This window comes from Phyllobates terribilis, unplaced genomic scaffold (genome assembly GCF_046119375.1).
Source record: "Phyllobates terribilis strain yellow unplaced genomic scaffold, ASM4611937v1 Scaffold_3__8_contigs__length_932513732, whole genome shotgun sequence".
NCBI classification, from domain to species: domain Eukaryota; kingdom Metazoa; phylum Chordata; class Amphibia; order Anura; family Dendrobatidae; genus Phyllobates; species Phyllobates terribilis.
Window position 1 is genome coordinate 841,716,325 of NW_027362763.1, and position 27,371 is coordinate 841,743,695.

The 27,371-nt window shown below is 40.2% G+C and overlaps 1 protein-coding gene across 1 annotated transcript; it reads left to right on the forward strand.

Annotated features, from left to right (window-relative positions):
- Positions 1–687: 687 nt before the first annotated feature.
- OVOL2 (ovo like zinc finger 2) lies at positions 688–27,371 on the forward strand. The gene is made up of 4 exons (XM_073672486.1): positions 688–1,041; positions 3,331–3,584; positions 14,452–14,638; positions 26,662–27,371. The coding sequence occupies exons 1-4, from the start codon at positions 942–944 to the stop codon at positions 26,970–26,972; spliced, it is 852 nt and encodes a 283-aa protein (XP_073528587.1). The 5' UTR covers positions 688–941; the 3' UTR covers positions 26,973–27,371.

Here is a 27,371-nt window from a genome sequence, read left to right on the forward strand (position 1 = left end):
GGCCGGCGCTGTGTATTTTACTGTATATAATTGTATCATCATGTCACAGTCTGTTATTTCTACACTACACACTTAGGCTATGTGCCCACGATGCATTTATGAAGCAGAAAATTTCTGCTGCATAAATGCAAGTCCTCTCCCGGAAAAACGCATGCGGAATTCCGCACGCGTTTATCGCGCATTTTTCGCGCGTTTATCACGCGTTTTCCACATGCGGAATTGCCTTGCGTTTTTTATGCATTGGACAAAGGCAATTCTGCTTGCGGAAACGCAAAATTAAATGACATGCTGCGGATTTTTGAACGCGGCATAAACGCTGCGGAAAAATCCGCAGCATGTGCATAGAACTTGCGGAATCCCATTGGGGACCATGGGGTGCGGATATACATGCGTTTTTCAAGCGTTTACGCTGCGGAAATTCCGCAGCATATACGCTTGAAAAATGCTACGTGGGCACACAGCCTCAATCAGTGGTCACCCACTCCTCTCTGGTAGCCAGGACCCTCCTCACCTGCCCCTCCAGTACTAGTTGACCAGGTAAGTACACGTGTAGGGTGGGCTCAGTGTCTGCAGGAATGAATGGGCTGCTGGTGGCGGCGGGGCTTTGTTACATTCCTGTGCAGACACTCAGCAGCCGCTCCATGAGGAAGGGCAGGGACTGAGCTGCTCCAACCGGTCGGACAGGTAAGGAGCTTGTTGACACCGTTATATTTGCAGTACGCATGCGCACCTGTGCAGTTCCTGGTGCGGTTTTCTATTGCTCCTTTTCTCGGAAGTTTTTGGAGAGTGGATACAAGTAGCGGAGGACACCTGAGGTCCGCTGTATCCTGCGGGCTCGTCACACCGGGCGGATCCGCGCTGGTGCCGCATCGTTAGCAACTTCTCCAGGTGGAGGTGAGACGTGCCGGCCCCGGGAGATCTCCGCGATCCATCTGATCACCATGCCCAGAGCCTTCCTGGTGAAGAGGAGGACCCCGCCGCCTGTAGTCCGCAGCTGGGACGAGCAGCCGGACGAGGAGAGAGCGGACACCTACATCCCAGGTGAGGGACGGAGGCACACACTGTGCGGCAGACAGTGCGCAGACACCACCTGTATATCTATAGGAAGGGTATATATATATATATATATATATATATATATATATATATATATATATATATATATATATATATATATATATATATATATATATATATATATATATATATATATATATATATATATATATATATATATATATATATATATATATATGTATGTATGTGTGTGTGTGTCTCTAATCTGTGCAGTCATCATACATGCCTCTCTAATCTATATAGACTATGCACACACCTCTCCTACATACCTCTGTAATCTATATAGATTATATACCCACCTCTTATACATGCTGCTATAATCCATACAGCCTCCTACATACAACTCTCAATTACAGCCTGAAAATTACTCTAGAAGAGCTCAGATGTTCCCATATATCTCATCTATTTTGGGCTTGCATGCAATAAACCATATTCATGTTGGATAATTTTTTTTTAGTGCAGTTTATATTCTTCATTTTTACAGATCTCCCATACAAACCTTTCTAATCTATAGAGACTGCACCTATACACCTCCTGTAATACCTCTATAATCCATACAGTCACTATGTACACACTTCTCATAAACAGCTAATCAATACAGTTTTCATATTCCTCTAATGTAAATAGCTACTCCATACATACACCTGATATGTACCCCAGTAAACTATGCAGTATGTATGTATGTGTATATATATATATATATATATATAATGTCATACACATGCAAAATATTTCGATTTGAGAGTCCTCAGTGGTTGATACCTTTTTAATGGCTAACTGAAAAGATGGTAACAAATTGCAAGCTTTCAAGACTACGCAGGTCTCTTCATCAGGCTGGACCTAGTCACAGGACAATAAAACCTTCACACTCCTTATCTATTAACTGCTAAAATATTTATAGCCAGAACTGTTTATCTCTTCCATAATAACTCTGCTTTCCATCACCTGCCTTACCTATTGCAATTTTTGTGTGTCTTATTGCGTATAAATATGTGACTCTTCAGATTTTGTGGTATATTAGCCTGATGGAGAGACCTGCGTAGTCTCGAAAGCTTGCAATTTGTTACCATCTTTTCAGTTAGCCATTAAAAGGTATCAACCACTGTGGAGTCTCAAATCTAAATATTTTTCTATCTACTGCCTAACACGGTAGAAGAATATATATTTTCCCCATACACATGCATACACTTTTTATACGTGCCTCTGCAATGCATGTACTCTTCATATTTACGCTTATTCAATCCATACAACCAATAATATATATATTTATTATAGGCTGTACTCTTATAATATGCACATACACCTCTCATATGTCTAGACACATATATTCTTAATTACACTGCATGATTATTGGGATTGAGCATTCTGGCTGCTAATCGAGCAATGTAAACAGGCTGCTGATCACCGGACATATGAGCTAAACGCTCAATCTGGTGAAATTGTTTTTAAGCTTGCTTAAAAATCATCATTTTCGGGAGCACATGGTCTTGTATAAACTGGACATAGGCGGCCATTGTTCTCGGCAGCACATGTGCACCATAATAATTTTGTAGTCATTGTAAGCGCGTCAGGTTGTGTAGACTGTATTGAACGACCGCCAATCGGCAAACACATAGCTGATCCGTGATCGTTTCATGCCGCAGATCGTGCCCTTAATATCTATCTGCAGTAATCACTTTTTGGACTGTATTAGCTAATCTGCAGTAATCTCATTAACCCCATCCTCTTGTATGCTGTGAGTGTAGCAGAGTCCATGTGAGCTCCATTGTTAAGTTTCCAGGACCTGTGCTGTTTGTACAAGTGGCGCAGGTGCCCTGCTGGGTGATCTCGTGTTTGTCTTAAGAACAATGGGAATAGTTTAGCCTTTGGCTGCGAGAAATGACCCGTCTGGGAATGGGGGGTCCCTAGCTGAGACTTGGGGGGGGGGTCAGGGATTGAGCATGGCTCAACTGCTCTAACGGAAAGTCCCCTCCATCAGTGCAGCTCCTCTGTGTTTGCTTTATGCCATTGACTTGTTAATGAGAGACTTACATTGTGACTACACCCTGAGTTCAAACAGTGCAGCCCTCACCTGCCTCCTCCCCCACTCCCTCCCAATCTTATGATTGTTGCTCTGGGGGAAAGGGATCAGCTTTACATATTTGCCTTTCAGTTCACTTTAGAAAAAAAAAAAAGCCACACTTTGCCTGGCTGAGCCTGCAGGTGATGTTCTGGTCTCATTCCTCTCTCCTCCACCCTTGTGTTTGTCTCCAGACAGCATTGACTGCATCTTCCAGTATGTGACTGAGGACAGCCTGAGTAACAGCAGCAGCAATGGTGACCCTGTAGGGGACAGTCCGGAGAGGGGCAGCAGTGACTCCAGCCTGTGTAACGGGAGCCTGACCACCCCCAACAGTGCTGAGCGGTGTGAGGATGAGTTATCCCCTGAAGCAAAAGGAAGCAGCGAAGAGAATGCAGAGGAACAGGCTCTAGATCTGAAGAAATCGTCCGTCAGATCCAAAATTAAGGTATTTTGAGTTCTTTAAGGGCCGACTGCCAAACTTCTCTCTTTGCCCTTTAGAAATAATAACCAATACATTGCATCTGTTTATTAGACATGATTTGGACATAAGTGACATAAAATATCCATCATGGGGCCGGATTGTAGAATTCATGTTCCCATGTGCAGAAAAGCTGTATTTTTTTTTTTTTTCTACAAGTGTCCACAAAAAATATGTAGAAGCAATCTGTCTTGATTATTGCATTTCTGCTGTTTTTTCTCGGTTTTGTGATGTATGTTTTACTCTGAATCGCTGCAGTGTTAAGGAGTAAACTTATTTTGAAAACCCGAGAAGGGGACGATGGGTCCAATTTATTATTACATTTTTTTTTCTCTTGTCTTAAGTGTTTGTTTCTTTTTTTTTATTTGCGTCTTATTCTTCTTTTAATGTGCTCCTCCTGTCTTAAAAGTTTATTTTATGTGTACGCCTTTTCTATTTTATGTTCGCCATTGTAAAGCAGGGTTTGGGGTTTCCAGATGTTTTTGACTGATTCATCAATTAAAAATGATCAAAAAGATTTTATGTGCTTGGCATAAATTTAGCGACATTTTAATGAAAAAAAAAAAAATGCAGCTTTTTTTTTTGTACTAAAGTCATAAAAACAGATTAAATATAGAAATAGAACATTTTTGATTTTTGCACAAAAGTCAAGGACCACCTGCACCATTCTGAAGAAATTGGAGAAAAAAGTCAACAGATAGCACAAGACGAAAAAGGAAAAGAAACCCCTCTGCCCCCCAAAAAATGCAATGATGAATAGAGTCCTCATGTCTCGGATTACTGGGGCAAGGCAGCTATCTGGTCAGTTTCTTTCTGCTCTGCTCCAGTTGACTGACAGATCTCTCCTTGTGTGTGTACTTGGGCAGACACCTGTCAGCCAAAAGGATGTTACAGAGATAAGCAACTTGTGACCCACCTCGGACTAGTCAGCCAAGATATCTAGGACCCGATACATCAAAGTATTTTCACACCAGTCCCAGCCGGCTTCACCAAACTGGGCAGAGCATGGACGGGTGCATGGCGGTCGCAGCTGTCTAATTCATGACCAGATGTGGTGTACCTTACACCAGAAATCTTACTCCAGTCCCTTACTGGAGTAAAATTCCTGAAGAGGAGCACAGAGGAGAAAGCCTGCTTAGTTAAAGTGGCGTGCGCCTCTTAATTAATTGGGCATCTCTTACTCCACCATGCCCCTTCATTAAGACTGGTGTAGCGACTTATACAACGGAGCCCCCACAAAAAGTACAAAAAAGACGACAAAGACAACACTTTAGGACGACCAAGTCTTTAAGATGCCCTTAAAGGGGTTTCCCAGCTTGAACCTTTTTTTTTTTTTTTTTTTTTTTTTACACTCTAAAAGCTTGGCTGGTATAAGGCAATGTTCACAAGCAGCTTTTTTATGCAAATTAAAAGCTGCTTTTTACATTAGTAGCAAAATCTATGAGATTTCCGAATTCTGCACACGTTTGTTTTTTTGTTTTGTTTTTTTCTGACTGAATTTGAGAACTGCAGCATTATTGGAATTTGCAGCATGTCAATTCTTTCAGTGTTTTTTTTTTTTTAACCTATAGAAAGTAAAAAAAAAAAAAAAAATCAAAAAACAGCGTCAAATGTTTTTGCTGCGCTTTTGGTGACTAAAACTATTAAAAATCTACTGTAGACAAATTATACGTAATCTGTGCCCCCCCCCCCCGCCCCCCTTCCCCAAAAAAAAAAAACCTGCACAAATTCCTCAAAATGGGCATAGTGAATTCAGCGGTTTTACTGCCAAAAAAGCAGGTTTTGGTTACAGAAAAAAAATTTTTTTACTTCAGCAATGCCTTTCTGCCGCTGCCCTCAGTCTTTATCGACATGACTGGGTCCTTTTATAGGCGACCTGATGCTGTCTGCCTCGGCAAAAGTCTCATGCTGTAGCTGTGATATCATCATTGCTGGGATAGTGGTAGGTAATGCCGATTTTTCTTATTTTTACATATACCAACTCTGTACAATTAAAAATGAATTAAAGCTGGCAAACCCCTTTAAGTTTGTATTCACAATTTGTAACTTAAAGGGGTTTTCCCATGAGCAAAAGTTCATTTTGATCAACAGATCTTGGAATAATAATATCTTCCACAATTGGATGTGTTTAAATAAAATGTTCCTGTGCTGAGATAATCTTATAAATGTGCCCCTGCTGTGTACTGTGTAATGGCTATGTCTGACCATACATTGACATGGTCTGATCATACCACATCACCTGGGCAGGGGAGGAAGCAATAGAGTATACAGACAGGACAGCACGGGATCACAAATGATTCTTTCTTTGAAGTAGAACATTGTTTAAAAGCAGGCAGGGAAATGTTTTACCTAACAAAAAGAATCAGCTGTGATCCCCATGCTGTAATGTCTTTATACTCTTTAGCTTCCTCCCCTGCCCAGGAGATGTGGTATGATCAGACCATGTTCCTGTATGGTCAGACACAGCCATTACACTGTACACAGCAGGGGCACATTTATAAGATTATCTCAGCACAGGAACATTTTCTATAAACACATCCTATTGTGGAACTTATTATTATTCCAAGATCTATTGATTAAAATCAACTTTTGTTTATGGGAAATCCCCTTTTAACTATGACAAAGTAAAAACCCAACCATCCTGCTTGACTCCAGTTTAACAGCGGTGAAAGAAAGAGGGGTAAAAAGTTGTAATCTACTATGCAGTACGTATTGGTAGAATAAATGGATTTGGTGTCATTGTGAAGAGTAAATCTGCTACACACATTGATAAAAGAGGTCATGGATTTATAATACCAGTAAATGATAATCTACATTATTGCTTTATTTATAAGAATACTTTTCATTTGAAACAAATTAGCAAACATTATTGAGGTGTTTGCGTGTGATGGGTTGCAACTCATAACTAGAACTGTAAGGCTGGGTTCACATAACGTTTGCCACTACGATGGGGCTTTTGTTCGAGATCCCACAAAACGGGTTTCGGGCATATGCACCTACTGAGCCATTGACTACAATGATGCAGACAGTCAGTGTGTTCTGTTGTGCTTTATTTTCGGCTGTATTCGTTTATTGGAGGCGAGCACAGACATAGTCGAGCATGCCTTACTGCCCACCTCATCTAGATGTATACAGACGTCTACATCATTGTAGTAAATGGGCCCCATCATTTTGCTGGTGTCGGACATAAGCCCAGGTGGAGCCACTGGCAAACACTATACGAGACCTTATTTACTTGAATGGGATAGTGTCATAAAGTTCTGATCCAAATCCGGTGCATGTGAATGTACTCTTTGGTTGGATTCACACACAGAATTTTTCATGGTATATTTGTAACGTGTGTGTTTTTAAATATATATCAAAAACACTGCAGCCAGATGTTACCTTAAGTCTACAGTCACACGTTCAGTATTTGGTCAGTATTTTACATCAGTATTTGTAAGCCAAAACCAGGAGAGGAACAATCAGAGGAAACGTATAATACAAACACGTCACCACTTCTGTATTTATCACCTGCTCCTGGTTTTGGCTTATAAACACTGATGTAAAATACTGATAGTGGGGCCGTAGCGTAAAGTCTATAGTAAAATGAAATGCTTACATACAAAATATTTTTGGTATATGTTTAGGTTACATTTTAAAAAAAAAAAAAAAAAAAAAAAAAAAAAAGCATGCTTAGGGCAATGAGTTTTTTTTCTTTTCTGACATTTTCCCACGTATGATTCTTTGCAGAACTTGGATGTTTTATATGGTATACAATTAAAAAAAAAACAAATTACCATTAGGGTATGTTCCCACTAGCTGTATATACGGCTGATTTTCATTCATAAAATCTGCTCTGCTTAACCAATTAAAACTGTTGTGGATTTTGGCATTACAAATCCATGTCCTCATTTTGTGAGATGTCGTGTAAAATGCTATGTTTCAGCCATATGGGTGTAAAATATATTATTATATTATATAATCACCCCTTGAAAAAGGTTTTCCTACCGAAACGTGCGTCGGGGTGACGGCAGCAGAGCCTGTCTGGTGGCCTTACCCAGGTACATAGCTATTTTAACTTATTTATGACCAATTGGTTGTATTACTTCCATCTGTATAAGGGTTTTAACCCTTTTGCTTCTGGGTATTTTGATTGTGATGGGATATTATTGTTTTGGGGGTACTATTTGTAAAAGGTATTCATGATGGGTGGTATATATTTATTAATACATGTGACCCTGTCGCTGTCCCCCTTATATTTCCACTTGCTATATAGGCTGACCTTTCGGGCGCTGTGTCACAGTTTTTAACATTGTTTTATTCATGTGGATCCAGCACTCTGTGTCTACTCTGTCGTCCGCATTTATCTTTGTAATTTGTGTTTACTACATGTGTTAAAGGAATTTTCTTACTTCTTTACAATTTTGAACTTGTGTGGCCATCTTTTTGTTTCTCTGCTTCACAGAGGAACAATCCCCCCTTATCTTTATTGTTACAAGATGATGGCCCGTTCTCTTTATTAGTCCTATATGCAATAACATGGGTCCATTGGGATTAGATTTATCTTCACTGTGTTGTTTGCATCTGAGTTTCTGTCTCTCACTTTATATTATATAATGTGCGTCTATGCCTAGAAGAATATGGAGAATACTATTCATCCGTTTGTAACACATCATTTAATTCTTCTAGTTATAATGATTTACTAAACTATAGTTCTTATTTCCACGTTCTATTTTATCGGTTGGGGTTAAGCGTGAGAGACCAGTGATATATAAGTGTACACCGAGCGTTCTGGCTGGTCACATCCCAGTTAGCACATCTCCAGGGGCATTGCTTCTGATTGGGGTTATAGATTGCCCCAGCACCAGAGCCTTTGATCAGTGACAGGCGAGGTCTCTTCCTAATTACGTATAGGAAGCGGATAAATTAAAGGCGAGTGTCCTATAATCTACAGTCAGTTCCCCTCTGATATTCCTTGTAGTTTCATCAGAGATCAATAATTTTAACAAAATCACTGAACTGAAGGAATATAAAGCTGCCATAGACACAAGCTAGTTGTCTATATGGTGGACAGCCCTGATGTTACGTTTAGGTCTTGTTCACACAGAGCGTTTTTGCTATGGGTTTTCTTTTGTTAAACAAAAAGACCACAAACACAGCATTTTGTAGTCGCAGCAAAAGAAATGAGATTTCTAAAATCTCATTCAGTGTTTTCTTTTTGAATTGCTGTTTTTCATTTTCTTTTTACCTTAGACTGTGCTATAAAGGCAGCAGTCAGAGCTTAACAGCGGCATTTAGCAGGAAGATGATGGCTGAATAACAGAGCCACCATCTGCCGGGAAAGATGCGGAGTCAATTACTGAGCCCTCATCAAAGAAGGGTACCCTTAAGGCGGCACGGTGGCGCAGTGGTTAGCACTGCAGCCTTGCAGCTCTGGGGTCCTGGGTTCAAATCCCACCAAGGACAACATCTGCAAGAAGTTTGTATGTTCTCCCTGTGTTTGCGTGGGTTTCCTCTGGGTTCTCTGGTTTCCTCCCACACTCCAAAGACATACTGATAGGGAATCTAGATTGTGAGCCCCGATGGGGACAGCGACGATAATGTATGTAAAGCGCTGCGGAATATGTTAGCGCTATATAAAAATAAAGATTTTTATTATTACCCGACATATGATGTACTATTTCGTCATATGTTGGGAAGGCCTTAAATCAGATTTTTGTGTTACTTGTAGTTAAAAAAGAAACAAAACTGGCAATGATTTTTTTTTCACATCACAATCTGTATTAGAAGGCAAAATTAGTAATCTTGCAATTTTCACATTGGCCACTGGGGCTATTGTAGACTTGTACTTCCTGTCTTTTCAGGAAGAGTTTTCAGCAGGCGCATCATCATCAGAGGCAGGATTGCAATGACTAATAAATCTCTGCACAGCTGATAACACAGGTGCCACCAATCACAATATATGATGACACAGCTCTCCTTCCCTTTACAGTGACCTTTGCACATGCTCAATAGATGTTCCATACAAAAGAGAGGGTCTGAGACTGTACATTGCTAAGTTACATGTGAATTTCCTGAAACAACGGTTAGTCTGAAAAAGTGCCAATGTGAAAATTCCAATGACTTCTAATTTTTATTTTTAATAAATATTTGTAATATTTAAGGGAAAAAAATAATTGCCAAAATGTAAAAAAATATATACGGTACTTTATGCAAAAATCTGATTTAAACAATAAGTTTCTGATAACACATTCCCTTTAGAACCGAATATTACTTGGTGGGATCAACATTTGTGTAATCCATAAAGATATAGACACCTTTTGGGGATTTTTTTATTTTATTTTACTTAAATTCATATATTTTCTTCTCTAAAATCATTCTTGCAATTTGAGTTTTATTAAAAAAATGTTCACCATTTGGTTCTGTTTTAGCATCCAGCAATGTTCAGGTAATGATGATTTAACAGAGCATCTGATGTTCTGATGAGAGAGTTTGTAACTCTTATCTGTCTTTTTCTGAGCTCTCCTCAGTTGATTTATGACCACAAAGATCAACTTGACTTTGATGTGGTCTGTGATCATAAATGAGCTGAGATGAACTCTGAAAGACAGATAAGAGTTACAAACTCCCCAAGAGTTTACAGAATAAGTTGACTGAGGGATTCTGTCATGGCTCAATTCTGGGATTCGATCCGGTGACCTTTTGCTGTGTGGTTGGTTTCCCTCTTTGTTGAGCTACAGTCCTTTTTGTCTCTGTCCAAATGCTGGTTTTTTTTGGCTTGGTTTTCCTTTCTTGGTTGGCTTCTCTCCGGGTGTTCGCCATTTTCCCTTTTGGCTCTGTGCTATCACATTTTGGGTTGGGTTTTATATATTCACCTTTCACTTACCTCACTTGCTGGCTATATTTCTGTGTAGAGTGATGTTTGGAGTTCCAGCTCCTCAGTTAGAGGTTTACCTTGTCCGGTAAGCCCTGTTTTTTCCTGCTGCAAACCTGTGAGTTTTCCACCCCAGCAACTTTCCTTTCTCCACGTTTGGGGGTCTGGGAAGTATCATTTATTTTGTTTTGGTTCTCCTTATTTAGCCCTGTCTATCCTTTGTGAACCTGTTTTAGTTTCTCACCCTGGGTTCTTGTGTCTCACACTTTCCACTAACTTTTGTTGGATTTGTGTTGCGGCCTCCTCTCTGGTTCCTCGGGACATATGAGAAACTCATTGACTGCCTTTTAGGGAGCCAGGTTCGAGGAGGTGTATATAGTTGTGTGCGTCTAGGGTATTTTCTAGTCTGTACAGGAACGACCAGTTGGGTACAAGTTCGGCTTCGCTCTTTGGTAGTTCTTTCCCTCTTCTGTTACCTATCCCATGTGAGTGTGTGAGCCAGATCATAGCAGATTCTTGGATAACTCACACTGCAGCACAGGCTACAGCTACAGTTGAAACCAGAAGTTTACATACACTATTTAAAAAGACACACATACATGTTTTTCTCAATATCTGACATGAAATCAGAATAAACCTTTCCCATTTTAGGTCAATTAGGATTACCATAATTTTTAATATTTGCCAAATGCCAGAATAATGAGAGAGAATGTTTTAAGGCATTTTTATTACTTACTGCAAAGTCAAAAGTTTACATACATTTCATTAGTATTTCGTACCATTGCCGTCAAACGTTTGGGATATCCTTCCACAAGCCTCTCACAATAGTTGATCAGAATTTAGGTCCATTCCTGCTGACAAAACTGGTGTAACTGATCCAGGTTTGTAGGTCGCCTTGCTCGCACCAGCCTTTTCAGCTTTGCCCGTAAATTTTCAATAGGATTGAGAGCAGGGTTTTGTGGTGGCCACTCCAGAACATTAACTTTGTTATCCTTAAGCCACTTTGTTACCATTTTGGCAGTATGCTTCAGGTCATTGTCCATTTGGAAGACCCATTTCCACCCAAGCTTTAACTTCCTGGCTGATGTCTTGAGATGTTGCTTCAGTATTGCCACATAATCGTCTTCTCTCATCATGCCATCTATTTTGTGAAGTGCACCAGTCCCTCCTGGAGCAAAACAACCCCACAACATAATGCTACCACCCCCGTGTTTCTCAGTTGGGATGGTGTTCTTAGGTTTCCAAGATTATCCCTTTTTCCCTCCAAATGTAATGATGGACATTATGCCCAAAAAGTTCAAATTCAGGTTCATCAGACCACAGGACATGTCCCCAAAAATTAAGGTCTTTGTTCCTGCGTGCATTTGCAAACATTAATCTGGCTTTTTATGTTTCTCTTGGAGTAATGTTTTCTTCCTGGCAGAGTGGCCTTTCAGCCCATGTTGATACAGTACTCGTTTCACTGTGGATATTGATACAATCTTACCAGCTTTCGCCATCATACTTACATGGTCTTTTGCTTTTGTCCTTGTGTTGATATGCACGTATCGAACCAAAGCATGTTCATCTCTGGGACACAGAACCCATCTCCTTGAGTGGTATGATGGCTGGACATTCCCTTCTTGTTTGTACTTGCGTATAATTGTTTGTACAGATATCTTTAAATTGTACCCAAGAATGAGCCAGACTTGTGCAAGTGCACAATTCTCTTCCTGATATCTTGGCTTATTTCTTTAGACTTTTCCGTGATGTGTGTTTCAGGTGTGCAGCCACAGGTGTTTTTGCAACATCTGAGTTAGAGACACACCTATCAGAAGCTTCCAAACACATGACCTCACCATAAGGGCAGTTCAGAATTGTTTAAAGGTATAGTAATCTTAGTGTATGGAAACTTCTGACTTTGCAGTAAGTAATAAAAATGCCTTAAAACATTCTCTCGCTCTCATTATTCTGGCATTTGGCAAATATTAAAAATTACAGTAATCCTAATTGACCTAAAATGGGAAAGGTTTATTCTGATTTCATGTCAGATATTGAGAAAAACATGCATATATGTCTTTTTATATAGTGTATGTTTTAGCCCAAAATGCATATCCTGTGTTGTTGTTTTTTTTTTTTTTAACTAAAATCTAACAAAGTGTCCATATGCTTTAATGACTGATTTTATTACTATAGTGCCAACATATTATGCAGAGATTTACACCATTCACATCAGTCCCTGTCCCCAGTAGGGACACACACACACACACACACACACACACACACACACACACACACACACACACACACACACACACAGAGTCAACCCTATATTCTAGTGCTAGGCTGATGGGGAAGCTGTAGGTAATGTAAAGAGGAAATCCGGGCCAAAATCTTTTGGATCAGCTGCGATCATACATTTTATCACCTGTTCCATTGCTATAGTGTAAATGTGTAACCTCGTCAAGCATTTCGGCACCAAAAAAATCAACCTTTTGAGATTTTTATTTTCTATGCTAACCAATATAAAACCAAAAAGTATCTTTTATACTTTTATCGTCTACTTTAGGACTGATGTGATGGTAGAGGGCCACTGTATGGTAAGATTGTGACCCCATTAGCATCCTGAGTGAATACACCAGTTCTCTCTTGAAGACAACCCTATATAGAAGCCTCACATCCCTCCACAATGTAATGTTTATGTCTGGCCAGCAGTGGATCATCCTGCAATAACACCAGATGACTGGCGGAGGTTAGAGAATCCAGCTTTTATTCATCTCCTTTAGGCTCAATTCCCATGATCAGTATTTTGAGAGTTTTTTTTTTTTATGTGGCAGCATTTCTGCATCTATTAGCTAAATAAGGTTACTTGTATTTTTATTACTTTTTGTCTCTTTGATATCATATTTTAAACAAAGCTGCTTTGTTTTTGATACTTTCTGGTATTTAGCTTTGACAAAACTATATTGATACAGTTTTGATATTTATTGTTTTACTATCAAGACTAAGTAAATTAAACACAGTGGATATAAGATTTCTATAAATCCCATCCACTTTGCTGGAACTGTAAAATGCATCAAAAACTCATAGTGGGAACTGGATCCTGACAGGTGATACATGCTGCCAAATCCACGGGCAGCAGCATCAATCAGGCACTGGCTCTATGATCTCAGCCAGGAATGTTTGACTCTGAAACACTGCTGCGTTTCAGACAAAAACACACTTTAAAAGCTTTACAGAAGACTAGTCTCTCTGCCCGCTGTCCTGGAATGATATACAGTGGCTTGCAAAAGTAGCATTTTTTTGTTTTGTTTTGCTACCACACAACCTGGAATTTCACTTTTTTTGAGGATTTGCATCAGTTCATGTAAAGAACATACCTTTTAGTTTTTATTTATTGTGAAGCCATAAGGGAGACTGTCGGACAGGCGGATCCCGGCTGCTTCATTCTGCTCTATAGTGATCTGTTTTTACACTTTTGCACAAAAATCCTCCTTCTCCCCACGCGCTCCCTAGACGGACAAGTACCTATGCATGTATGCTGGGAGAGACCTGTCACTCCAGGGGTGAGTAGGAATAAGCCGCCAGGGACCCTCCTGCCTGTCTGTCTCCCTTGCGGCTCGGTCCCCAGCTACTTTTAACAGTGTGATTTTCTCTGAAACATCGCAGCAGTTCAGAGTCAAACATACCTGGCTGTGATCATCCAGCCAGTGTCTGATACAGTCAGGTAAAATACATCAGCTGTCAGGTTCACTTGAACGCATCTGTCACCATGAAAAGACAGCGTACACTGTAAGAATTTGTCTGTTGCTGCTAATGCTTCACATTTATCAAAGTCTAAAGACCATATTTAGTCTTAGGAGAGAGGGAAATGTGTACGACGTGTCACACCAGGTTTTTTCTTTACCTCCGCGACCGTTCTTACAAAAGCGTCTATCGTGATTGCTCGTTTACCCGTGTGTTTGTTCTAACAGCGAGACGCATTGTGCATTTTCTTAGGTCACCACTGGATCACTGAGCGAGGAGATTTATAGCTGTGACATCTGTGGTAAAGGCTTCCGTCTGCAGCGCATGCTCAATCGTCACCTCAAGTGCCATAACCAGGTTAAAAGGCACCTCTGCACCTTCTGTGGCAAAGGATTCAACGACACCTTTGATCTGAAAAGACACGTGAGGACTCACACAGGTATGCAGGCTGCACTCGCTCTGATAAAGATCACCACTGCCCCCTGCAGGTCACCTGTGGCTGTAGAAAGGGATTGTCTCATCACAATATGACATTTAACATTTTCAAGATTTGGCAAATTAAAATTATTATAATTGAGGGGTGGTTTCGCCAACCTAGCCATATGAGGGCTTGCTTTTTTGAGGGACAAGTTGTAGTTTTGAATGACCTCATTCATTTTACTAATGTCCTAAAAAAGAGAGGTGTAATGTTATACAAAAAAATATGATTCCGCTATTTTTTTGGGGGGTTGTTTGTACGACATTGGGAAGTGCTGGAAAAGTGAATTGGAAATCTGATTTTCTTGGTCAGTAAGATTACGGTGACTGTGTGTATGTATCTATCTATATCTTGTGAACTTAAAAAAAAAAAAAATAAAAAATGTTGGCATCTCCTTTTTTTTGAGACCCTTGACTTTTTTTTTTTGCTATACCCTTGGCTGACCTGTACTTTATAGTTTGAATTGGGGTGTATATATGAGGTTCTGAGTATATATTTTTGGGGGGAAAGGTGTGTTTTGCTTTTGCATTGAATGTACAGTTTAAATTATTTTATATTTAGTTAGATCAGACTTTTACAGACAGCAATACCACACTTTTTTTTTTTTTTTTTTTACTTGTTTTTTTATTTTTAAATTAAGAAGGGGGAGGTTATTTTAAACTTTTTATTTAAAAAAAAAAAAAAAAACTTTTTACAATATAATATATATATATTTTTTTTAAGTCTTCATAGGAGCTGAGTTTCACTTAGCAGACTAAGATGGAAACCATTGACTCAGTGCCCAGGCAAGCCGACAATTGCATTAATAATTGCATGTAAAAACCATGATCACAATTTTCATATTAGCTGTGCTAGGAACATTCCCTACCAAATCCCAGTACAGTCTTTAATCAATTCTCTATTGTACTGTGAAAATTTCATATCTTAATTTTTGCATTACATATTCAGAGTCTGTATGTGAGTAAACTACCTTGCTTGTGTCGTGGTTCAGATGCTACATTATAATCCCAAATATAAGGTACAAACACATGACTCTACCTGTATGAGATCAATCATTAAAGCACCACGCCAGCTTTTTATTTATTTCTGAGCTGGAATGGTGCAACTAATCTAAGTTCCCTGCCTTAGGATTGTATTTAGCAGCCGCTGTCATCTGCTGTTCCTGGCACCACTTTGGTGCCGCGTCGCCATCGAGTGACCACAACTTCTGACTGAGGGAACGGAAGTCAGAGGTAACGGTCAAAAACTCTCAATGTAAGTCTATGACAGCCTCGCTCCGACTGTCATAGACTTACATTGAGTAGTGACTTTCGGATCACCCAGAAAACAATGGAGCAATCCGGCAAGTCACAACCTACAGAAAACCGACTGGAGCAGCGCCGCAAAAAGATTGATAAGTATAAGACTAGGTGCAGTGAACCTAGATTAGTTGTGCCACTCCAGCGCTGCAATAAAAAAAATGCTGGAGTGGTGCTTTAAGTTGCTAGGTGAAGTTAATTCCCCACTTGAGAGCTAGTAGTATGATTTCTGGTCATTGTTTTGGTTGGAAATAACCAGCACTGATGGTAGATACATGCAAACAAATAATGAATCGAGCCCATAGTACTAGATTATTAACGGGTACAATTGAATATGACTGTGACCTAAACAGGTCAGACAAGTCAGCCATTACAATTTTAATGTGAATGAGACATAGCCTGAGAAGTTCATTAGACTCAACCCAGTTTCACTGAATCAATGAGATTTTTTTTCTCTTCCATTTTTGCTGTTTTCTTAAAAAAAAAAACAAAAAAAAAAAACTAGGTAAATTGTGTGTGTGTGTGTGTACATATCACATAAAATTGAAACCAGAAGTTTACATACACTATATAAAAAGACACATATGCATGTTTTTCTCAATATCTGACATGAAATCAGAATAAACCTTTCCCGTTTTAGGTCAATTAGGATTACCATAATTTTTAATATATGCCAGAATAATGAGAATGTTTTTAAGGCATTTTTATTACTTACTGCAAAGTCAAAAGTTTACATACATTTCATTAGTACTTGGTACCATTGCCCTTAAACTGAATGACTTGGGTCAAACGTTTGGGAGATCCTTCCACAAGCTTCTCACAATAGTTGGTCGGAATTTGGGCCCATTCCTCCTGACAAAACTGGTGTAACTGGTCCAGGTTTGTAGGTCGCCGTGCTCACACCTGCCTTTTCAGCTTTGCCAATAAATTTTCAATAGGATTGAGATTAGGGCTTTGTGATGGCCACTCCAAAACATTGATTTTGTTATCCTTAAGCCACTTTGTTACCATTTTGGCAGTATGCTTCAGGTCATTGTCCATTTGAAAGACCCATTTCCGCCCATGCTTGAACTTCCTGGCTGATGTCTTGAGATGTTGCTTCAGTATTGCCACATAATCTTCTTTTCTCATGATATCATCTATTTTGTGAAGTGCATCAGTCCCTCCTGCAGCAAAACAACCCCACAACATGATGCTGCTACCCCTGTGTTTCACAGTTGGGATGATGTTCTTAGGCTTCCAAGCTTCTCCGTTTCTTCCAAACGTAACTATCGTCATTATGCCCAAAAAGTTACATTTTAGTTTCATCAGACCACAGGACATGTCTTCAAAAATCAAGGTCTTTTGTTCCTTTGTGCATTTGCAAACATTAATCTGGCTTTTTATGTTTCTTTTGGTGTAATGGCTTCTTCCTGGCAGAGTGGCCTTTCAGCCCATGTTGATACAGTACTCGTTTCACTGTGGATATCTACACAATCTTACCAGCTTCCGCCGCCATCTTCACAATTCTTTTGCCCTTGGGTTGATATGCACATGTCGGACCAAAGCATGTTCAACTCTGGGACACAGAACATATCTCCTTCCTGAGTGGTATGACAGATGGACATTCCCATTTTGTTTGTACTTGAGTATAACTGTTTGTACTGATTAATGAGGTACCTTCAGGTATCTTGAAATTGTACCCAAGGATGAGCCAGACATGTGCAAGTGCACAATTTTCTTCCTGATATCTTGGCTTTATTTCTTTAGACTTTCCCGTGATGTGTGTTTCAGGTGTGCATCCACAGGTGTTTTTGCAACATCTGAGTTAGAGACACACCTATCAGAAGCTTCCAAACACATGACCTCACCATAAGGGCAGTCCAGAATTGTTTAAAGGTATAGTAATCTTAGTGTATGGAAACTTTTGACTTTGCAGTAAGTAATAAAAATGCCTTAAAACATTCTCTCGCTCTCATTATTCTGGCATTTGGCAAATATTAAAAATTACAGTAATCCTAATTGACCTAAAATGGGAAAGGTTTATTCTGATTTCATGTCAGATATTGAGAAAAACATGCATATGTGTCTTTTTATATAATGTATGTAAACTTCTGGTTTCAACTGTACATACACACAGTGGGGAAAATAAGTATTTGATACACTACCGATTTTGCAAGTTTTCCCACCTACAAAGAATGGAAAAATCTATAATTTTTATCGTACACTTCAACTGTGAAAGACAGAATCTTTAAAAAAAACAGAAAATCATATTGTATGATTTTTACATACTTATTTCATGCAATAAAATGCTAATTAATTGATACAATAGAAAATCAAGTTAATATTTGGTACAGAAGCCTTTATTTGCAATTACAGAAGTCAGACTTTTCCTGTAGTTCTTGACCTAGTTTGCACACGCTGCAGCAGGGATTTTGGCCCACTCCTCCATACAGATCTTTCAGGTTTCGGGGCTGTCGCTGGGCCACATTGAATTTCAGCTCCCTCCAGAGACTTTCTATTGGGTTCAGGTCTGGAGACTGGTTAGGCCACTCCAGGACCTTTAAATTCTTCTTACAGAGTCACTCGTTAATTGGCCTGGCTGTGTGTTTCGGGTCATTGTCATGCTGGAAGACCAAGCCACGACCCATCTTCACTGCTCTTACTGAGGGAAGGAGGTTATTGGCCAAAATCTCATGATACTCATGACCCCATCCATCCTCCCTTAAATACAGTGCAGTTATCCTGTCCCCTTTGCAGAAAAGCATCCCTAAAGTATGATTTTTTTTTTTTTTTTCCCTCACCATGCTTCACATTTGGGACAGTGTTCTTGGGGTTGTACTTATCATCATCCTTCTTCCTACATACATGGAGTTGATACCAAAAAGTTATATTTTGGTCTCATCTGACCACATGATCTTCTCCCATGCCTCCTCTGGATCATCCAGATGGTCACTGGCGAACTTCAAACGGGCCTGGACATGTGCTGGCGTGAGCAGGGGGACCTTGCGTGCCCTTCAGGATTTTGATGTATGACGGCATAGTGTGTTACTAACGGTAATGTTTGAGACACTGGTCCCAGCTCTCTTCAGGTCATTGACCAGGTCCTCACGTGTAGTTATGGGCTGATTCCTGACATTTCTCAGAATCATCCTTACCCCACGAGGCGAGATCCTGCATGGAGACTCAGACTGAGGAAGATTGACAGTCATCTTGTGTTTCTTCCATTTTTTAATAATTGTGCCAATAGTTGCCTTCTCACCAAGCTGCTTGCCTTTTGTCCAGTAGCCCATCCCAGCCTTTTGCAGGTCTCTAATTTTGTCCCTGGTGTCCTTGGACAGCTCTTTGGCCATGGCGGAGACGTGTGAGTGTGATTGAGCGTGTGGACAGGTGTCTTTTATGCAGGTAACGAGAAAAACGTACATGTCTGTGAGAGCCAGAATTCTTGCTGGTTGGTGGGTGATCAAATACTTAAATTACATTTTATTACATGAAATATTTAAAAATCATACAATGTTGTTGTTTTTTTATTTTTAGATTCTGTCTTTCACAGTTGAAGTGTACCTACGATAAAAATTACAGACCTCTCTATTCTTTGTAGATGGGGAAAACTTGCAAAATCAGCAGTGTATGTGTGTTATATATAGATATATAGAAAGGTGCATAAAAAATGCGAGTCAGCTCACCGCCTTATGTGGACTCCTGGATGTGATCCTCACCATAGAGCGAATGAGCACGAAGTAGAGGTTGGAGCAAACCCAATCCAATGTGAATATTTACAAGACATTTCTCCAGCTATTCCGCCAGTGGTGATTATAAGAAACAACTTTTATTCAAATTCCATTAAAATATTTTCCATATTCCACTCAACAGAGCAGTATAGACGCAGAGACCCCTCTGGACTACGCATTTCGACACGTACAGTGCCTTCTTCAAGGTCCAAACCCTGTCTAGATAGAACTGACTAGGAATATATAAGGCATATAATTGTTTGGAGGATAAGCTACAACCAACTCAGTGTGGCCCAAATTAGTATGCATATATCAGCCCTTCCCATACCGAGAAAATCTCAACATTATTACTGCTAGTTACCTTGATGCTCCATATAGACAGAGTATACATAGAATATGAATTAAAACAAAAACATAATTTATTTTTCCTTTTTATATTCACATATTTTTTTCTGTATACAATGGTGATTTTAAATTATACATGGAAAAGTTCCCGCCACTCGGAGGTAAACTGAATCGGAAAGGCTTTAACTAATGCGTTTTTTCAAAGCGCCCATCGTGCATCCAACGTATTGCACATCTTGATGGCATCCACCCTACATCATCCTCATGTAATCAAGAACTTACCCGTAGGTGACACACCTTTCTGATGCTGTTAACCTCCCAGTGGCTGGTTACTCTGCTGTAGCCAAACATTTTGCATTTACTGTAAGAATAATGGGGATTTAGGCTCCTTTTTATTTAAGGGTATAGAAAGCGTTTTAACCTGCCAGAGGTGCCGATATACATACTGTAAATTAGTGCTAAAAAGGGAAAGTAAGTTGATTTTCTTGTTAGACACACGTATCCCACAAAGTTTAAATAGCAGGTTAGTATTGTGTAATTAGATCTAGTATGGGACCATAGTGTAATAAACAACTAAAAAGAAGGGAACAGACAAGGTGGTTTTTTTTTTTTTTTGTTTGTTTTGTTTTTTCCCAACTACATACCTTGTTATGTTCCTATAAGTTTTAATTTTATCCCTATTCTAATTTACCCTAACAAAAATTTTCTGTTTATCTATATCCTGTTATTTCCTGTATGGCACATATCATAGAATATTTTGCAGTCTGTTTCTATTGCTCAACTTGGCTTTTTCCCTGTGTACAGAAAACATTTTTTTCTTTTTATATTCACATATTTATATTTTTTAATTCATGTTCTATGTATACTCTGTCTATATGGAGCATCAAGGTAACTAGCAGTAATAATGTTCAGATTTTCTCGGGAGAAATGTTTATCTATCTATCATTGTCTTATCCCGTCTGTCTGTCCAGGAAATCCCACGTCGCTGATTGGTCCGGCCGCGGCCAATCAGCGACGCGGGATTTCAGAACAAGATGGCGGCCGTTAGCGGCACACCCTCACACACACACACACTCACACGGTCACCCTCACATGCTCACACGCACACCTCCACACGCTCACCCTCACATCCTCGCACGCTCTCCCTGTGCTAGCCGGTCATCTCCCTCACACGCTCTCTCTGTGCTAGCCGGTCATCTCCCTCACACGCTCTCCCTGTGCTAGCCGGTCATCTCCCTCACACGCTCTCCCTGTGCTAGCCGGTCATCTCCCTCACACGCTCTCCCTGTGCTAGCCGGTCATCTCCCTCACACGCTCACCCTGTGCTAGCCAGTCATCTCCCGGCTGCTCACAGCAGAAGTACCCCGACCGACGGCTTAGTTCCCCCAAAATTCATTAGAGGCCTCGGGGGTGGGGGGTGGGGATACATTGGGGGGTTAATTTAAAGTAGTGCACAACCCATTTAAATACTGCTTCGCTGATTAGTCGCGCCCGGTCGGCCACATACATATTCTAGAATACCCGATGCGTTAGAATCGGGCCACCATCTAGTGTGTGTGTGTGTGTGTGTATATATATGTATGTATGTATGTATGTATACTGTGTTCCAAATTATTATGCAAATAATATTTTCTCAGATTTTCCCAAGTTACCTATATGAATTGCAGTCATTGTAATTTTCCAGTCAAATAACTATTAGAGTACAATTGAAAGGTTTTTGTACAAACTGCCTATGATAACAGTATATTTTTAAAAAAATAAAACACTCAAACTGCACTCAAAATGCATGTTCCAAATTATTATGCACAGCAGAGTTTTCAACCTTTTCATTTTAAGAAAGAACAAAAAAATGGTCATTTTTGAAATTATAAGAATTAGCAGGTTATTACAAACTGATATCAAACAGTTTTCAACTCAAAACTTTATTCTAGGTGATGTTACATTTTCACATGGGACCGCTTGTTCGAAAAGAGCTTCTGAACTCTCTCTCGTCCACTGAATTTGTCAGGTTTTGGATGGTTTCTGCTTCAATTGTTTTGCATGAGGACAGAATACCCTCCCAGAGCTGTTGCTTAGATGTGAACTGCCTCCCGCCATCATAGACACTCCTTTTGATGATGCTCCAGAGGTTCTCAATGGGGTTGAGGTCAGGGGAGCATGGGTGCCACACCATAAGTTTGTCCCCTTTTATGCCCACAGCAGCCAGAGATGCAGATGTGTTATGTGCAGCATGAGACGAGGCATTATCATGCATGAAATGATCTCGATGGTCCAGATGGATGGAGTGGAGGATGGCTGGTTGATGGACACCCCATGCAAACACGGCTACGGCTCCAAGAAGGAGGAGGTGGAGTAATGTTTTGGGCTGGAATCATGGGGAGAGAGATTGTCGGCCCTTTTAGGATCCCTGAAGGGGTAAAGATGAACTCCATAATGTATGTTGAGTTTCTCAAACAGTACTTCCTGCCATGGTTCAAGAAGAAGAACCGTGCATTCCGCAGCAAGATAATTTTCATGCATGATAATGCCCCGTCTCATGCTGCACGTAACACATCTGCATCTCTAGCTGCTGTGGGCATAAAAGGGGACAAACTTATGATGTGGCCCCCATGCTCCCCTGACCTTAAGCCCATTGAGAACCTCTGGAGCATCATCAAAAGAAGTGTCTATGATGGCGGGAGGCAGTTCACATCTAAGCAACAGCTCTGGGAGGGTATTCTGTCCTCATGCAAAACAATTGAAGCAGAAACCATCCAAAACCTGACAAATTCAATGGACGAGAGAGTTCAGAAGCTCCTTTCGAACAAGGGGTCCTATGTGCAAATGTAACATCACCTAGAATAAAGTTTTGAGTTGAAAACTGTTTGATTTCAGTTTGTAATAACCTGCTAATGCTTATAATTTCAAAAATGACCATTTTTTTGTTCTTTCTTAAAATGAAAAGGTTGAAAACTCTGCTGTGCATAATAATTTGGAACATGAATTTTGAGTGCAGTTTGAGTGCTTTATTTTTAAAAAAAATATACTGTTATCATAGGCAGTTTGTACAAAAACCTTTCAATTGTACTCTAATAGTTATTTGACTGGAAAATTACAATGACTGCAATTCATATAGGTAATTTGGGAAAATCTGAGAAAATATTATTTGCATAATAATTTGGAACACTGTGTGTATGTGTGTGTATATATATATATATTACAGTACAGACCAAAAGTTTGGACACACCTTCTCATTTAAAGATTTTTCTGTATTTTCATGACTATGAAAATTGTACATTCACACTGAAGGCATCAAAACTATGAATTAACACATGTGGAATTATATAATTAACAAAAAAGTGTGAAACAACTGAAAATATGTCTTCTATTCTAGGTTCTTCAAAGTAGCCACCTTTTGCTTTGATGACTGCTTTGCACACTCTTGGCATTCTCTTGATGAGCTTCAAGAGGTAGTCACCGGAAATGGTCTTCACTTCACAGGTGTGCCCTGTCAGGTTTAATAAGTGGGATTTCTTGCCTTATAAATGGGGTTGGGACCATCAGTTGTGTTGTGCAGAAGTCAGGTGGATACACAGCTGATAGTCCTACTGAATAGACTGTTAGCTGCTTTTTTTCTTGCCATAATACAAATTCTAAGTAAAGAAAAATGAGTGGCCATCATTACTTTAAGAAATGAAGGTCAGTCAGTCCGAAAAATTGGGAAAACTTTGAAAGTGTCCCCAAGTGCAGTTGCAAAAACCATCAAGCGCTACAAAGAAACTGGCTCACATGAGGACCACCCCAGGAAAGGAAGACCAAGAGTCACCTCTGCTTCTGAGGATAAGTTTATCCGAGTCACCAGCCTCAGAAATCGCAGGTTAACAGCAGCTCAGATTAGAGACCAGGTCAATGCCACACAGAGTTCTAGCAGCAGACACATCTCTTCAACAACTGTTAAGAGGAGACTTTGTGCAGCAGGCCTTCATGGTAAAATAGCTGCTAGGAAACCACTGCTAAGTACAGGCAACAAGCAGAAGAGACTTGTTTGGGCTAAAGAACACAAGGAATGGACATTAGACCAGTGGAAATCTGTGCTTTGGTCTGAGGAGTCCAAATTTGAGATCTTTGGTTCCAACCACTTTGTCTTTGTGCGACGCAGAAAAGGTGAACGGATGGACTCTACATGCCTGGTTCCCACCGTGAAGCATGGAGGAGGATGTGTGATGGTGTGGGGGTGCTTTGCTGGTGACACTGTTGGGGATTTATTCAAAATTGAAGGCACACTGAACCAGCATGGCTACCACAGCATCTTGTAGCGGCATGCTATTCCATCCGGTTTGCATTTAGTTGGACCATCATTTATTCTTCAACAGGACAATGACGCCAAACACACCTCCAGGCTGTGTAAGGGCTATTTGACCAAGAAGGAGAGTGATGGGGTGCTACGCCAGATGACCTGGCCTCCACAGTCACCAGACCTGAACCCAATCGAGATGGTTTGGGGTGAGCTGGACCGCAGAGTGAAGGCAAAAGGGCCAACAAGTGCTAAGCATCTCTGGGAACTCCTTCAAGATTGTTGGAAGACCATTTCCGGTGACTACCTCTTGAGGCTCACGAAGAGAATGCCAAGAGTGAGTGTCATCAAAACAAAAGGTGGCTACTTTGAAGAACCTAGAATATAAGACATATTTTCAGTTGTTTCACACTTTTTTGTTAAGTATATAATTCCACATGTGTTAATTCATAGTTTCGATGCCTTCAGTGTAAATGTACAATTTTCATAGTCATGAAAATACAGAAATTTCTTTAAATGAGAAGGTGTGTCCAAACTTTTGGTCTGTACTGTGTGAGATATATATATATATATATATATATATATATATATATATATATATATATATATATATATATATATATATATATATATATATATATATATATATATATATATATATATAATATATATATAATATGCATGCTATTGAACCCGTTCGCCCTGGTGGCGAGCATTTTTATTGGTATATGGTCTCCCATGCTGGTATGTGCTGCACCCATCCTGGTATGCATGGTACCCCTCACCCTCATTCCCGGTATGCATGGCACCCCTCATTCCCAATCCCGGTATGCATGGTACCCCATCCCTCATCCCTGTCCTGGTATGTATGGTATCCCTCATCCTAGTATGCATGGCACCCCATCCCTCGTCCCACAATCCCGGTATGCGTGGCACCCCTCGTCCCACAATCCCGGTATGCGTGGCACCCCTCGTCCCACAATCCCGGTATGCATGGCACCCCTCATTCCCAATCCCGGTATGCATGGTACCCCATCCCTCATCCCTGTCCTGGTATGTATGGTATCCCTCATCCTAGTATGCATGGCACCCCATCCCTCGTCCCACAATCCCGGTATGCGTGGCACCCCTCGTCCCACAATCCCGGTATGCGTGGCACCCCTCGTCCCACAATCCCGGTATGCGTGGCACCCCTCGTCCCACAATCCCAGTATGCGTGGCACCTTCATCCCTTTCACACTGTACACACATACAAAAAAAATAAACACTTATACTCTCCTTTCTTCTCTGTACTCCAGCGCTGCTGCGTCCTGTTCTGCCGGAGGCCGGGGGGAGGAATGCAGCGCCGGAGCACTGCGCTGTCCGGCGCCATTTTGCTGAAGACACACTGTAAATGTGTCTTCAGTAAAATGGAGCTGGATAGCGCTATGAGCACGTGCCGATCCGACGCCTCACTCCTGCCCCGGTCTCCTGCGAAGAGAGGCGCCGCGGCAACGCTCTTTCCGGTCAGGTAAGTATGGAAGTATGGCGCCTGAGATCGCGGTATGCGTTCAGTGCCTACGCATACCGCGATCTCCGGCGCCATACACACTCCTCTTACCTGTAACGGCTGGATGCCTGCTTCTGTCTGGAGCCAGACTGTGCGTCACGCATGCGCAGTCTATCGAGGCTTCAGACAGAGGTACGCATCCACGGTTATATTACACACACACACACACAGACACACACACACACACACACACACACACACACACACACACGTGCATCTCACTAAATTAGAATATCATCAAAAAGTTCATTTATTTCAATTCGTCAATATAACAAGTGAAGCTCCTATATTATATAGTCATTGCAAACAGTGACGTATGTCAAGTGTTTATTTCTGTTAATGTTGATGATTATGGCTTACAGCCAATGAAAACACAAAAGTCATTATCTCAGTAAATTAGAATACTTTTATAGCAGCTTGAAAAATGTTTTTACAATCCGAAATGTTGGCCTTCTGAAATGTATGTTCAGTAAATGCACTCAATACTTAGTTGGGGCTCCTTCTGCATCAATTACTGCATGAGTTTCATTTTTTTGCATTGAAGAACTGAAATAATTTAACTTTTTGATGATATTCTAATTTAGTGAGGTGTGTGTGTGTGTGTGTGTGTGTGTGTGTGTGTGTGTGTGTGTGTGTGTGTGTGTGTGTGTGTGTGTGTGTGTGTGTGTGTGTGTGTGTGTGTGTGTGTATAAAAAAATTTATAAAAAAAAATTATATATATATATTTTTTATACATTTTTTTTCATGGTGCACACATGCAGCACGAGATAATATATGTATGTAATTATTAACTTTATGTTTACTTGCAGGTATCCGCCCATATAAATGCGACATCTGCAACAAAGCATTTACTCAGCGCTGCTCACTGGAATCTCATCTGAAGAAAATCCACGGGGTACTGCAAGGTTATGCATATAAGCAGAGGAGGGACAAGCTGTTTGTATGTGAGGAGTGCGGGTACACCGGGCCGTCCCAGGAGGATTTATATTTGCATGTTTACAATCTGCACCCTGGCAGCGCCTTCCTTAAGAAGACCACAAAAAAACTGAATGCTCTTCTACAAAACAAAATCGCATCTGTTCTCCATGGAAGTCCTAATCCAGAAGAAGAGGTGGAGTGAGAAGCACATGGACTTTTTGTTCAGTTGTTTACAAGTTATATGAACTTTTATATATTTTTACTGCTAATTTTATTATTTTTACAAAGGTAGAGGGATACCTACATTTTAATACAAGATACAGTTGTCCTAGAGGAAAACTACTGACTTTTAGCTTAAATAAAAAGCTAAATTTATTTCATCTCCATTATTTAATGCCTTGCGTTTGGTGTTGAGACAAGAACAGTATGTACATATTATGAAATAATGGATGTAAAGCTATATAACGTGTCTCCATGCCAACAATTGTAAAAAAAAAAAAGAAAAATACATTTTACTTTGTATACTAATTTTTTTTTTTTTAATATTGTACTTTATATGATGGGTGCTGGTGCCTTTTAATAAATGTAAGGTTTACATTTT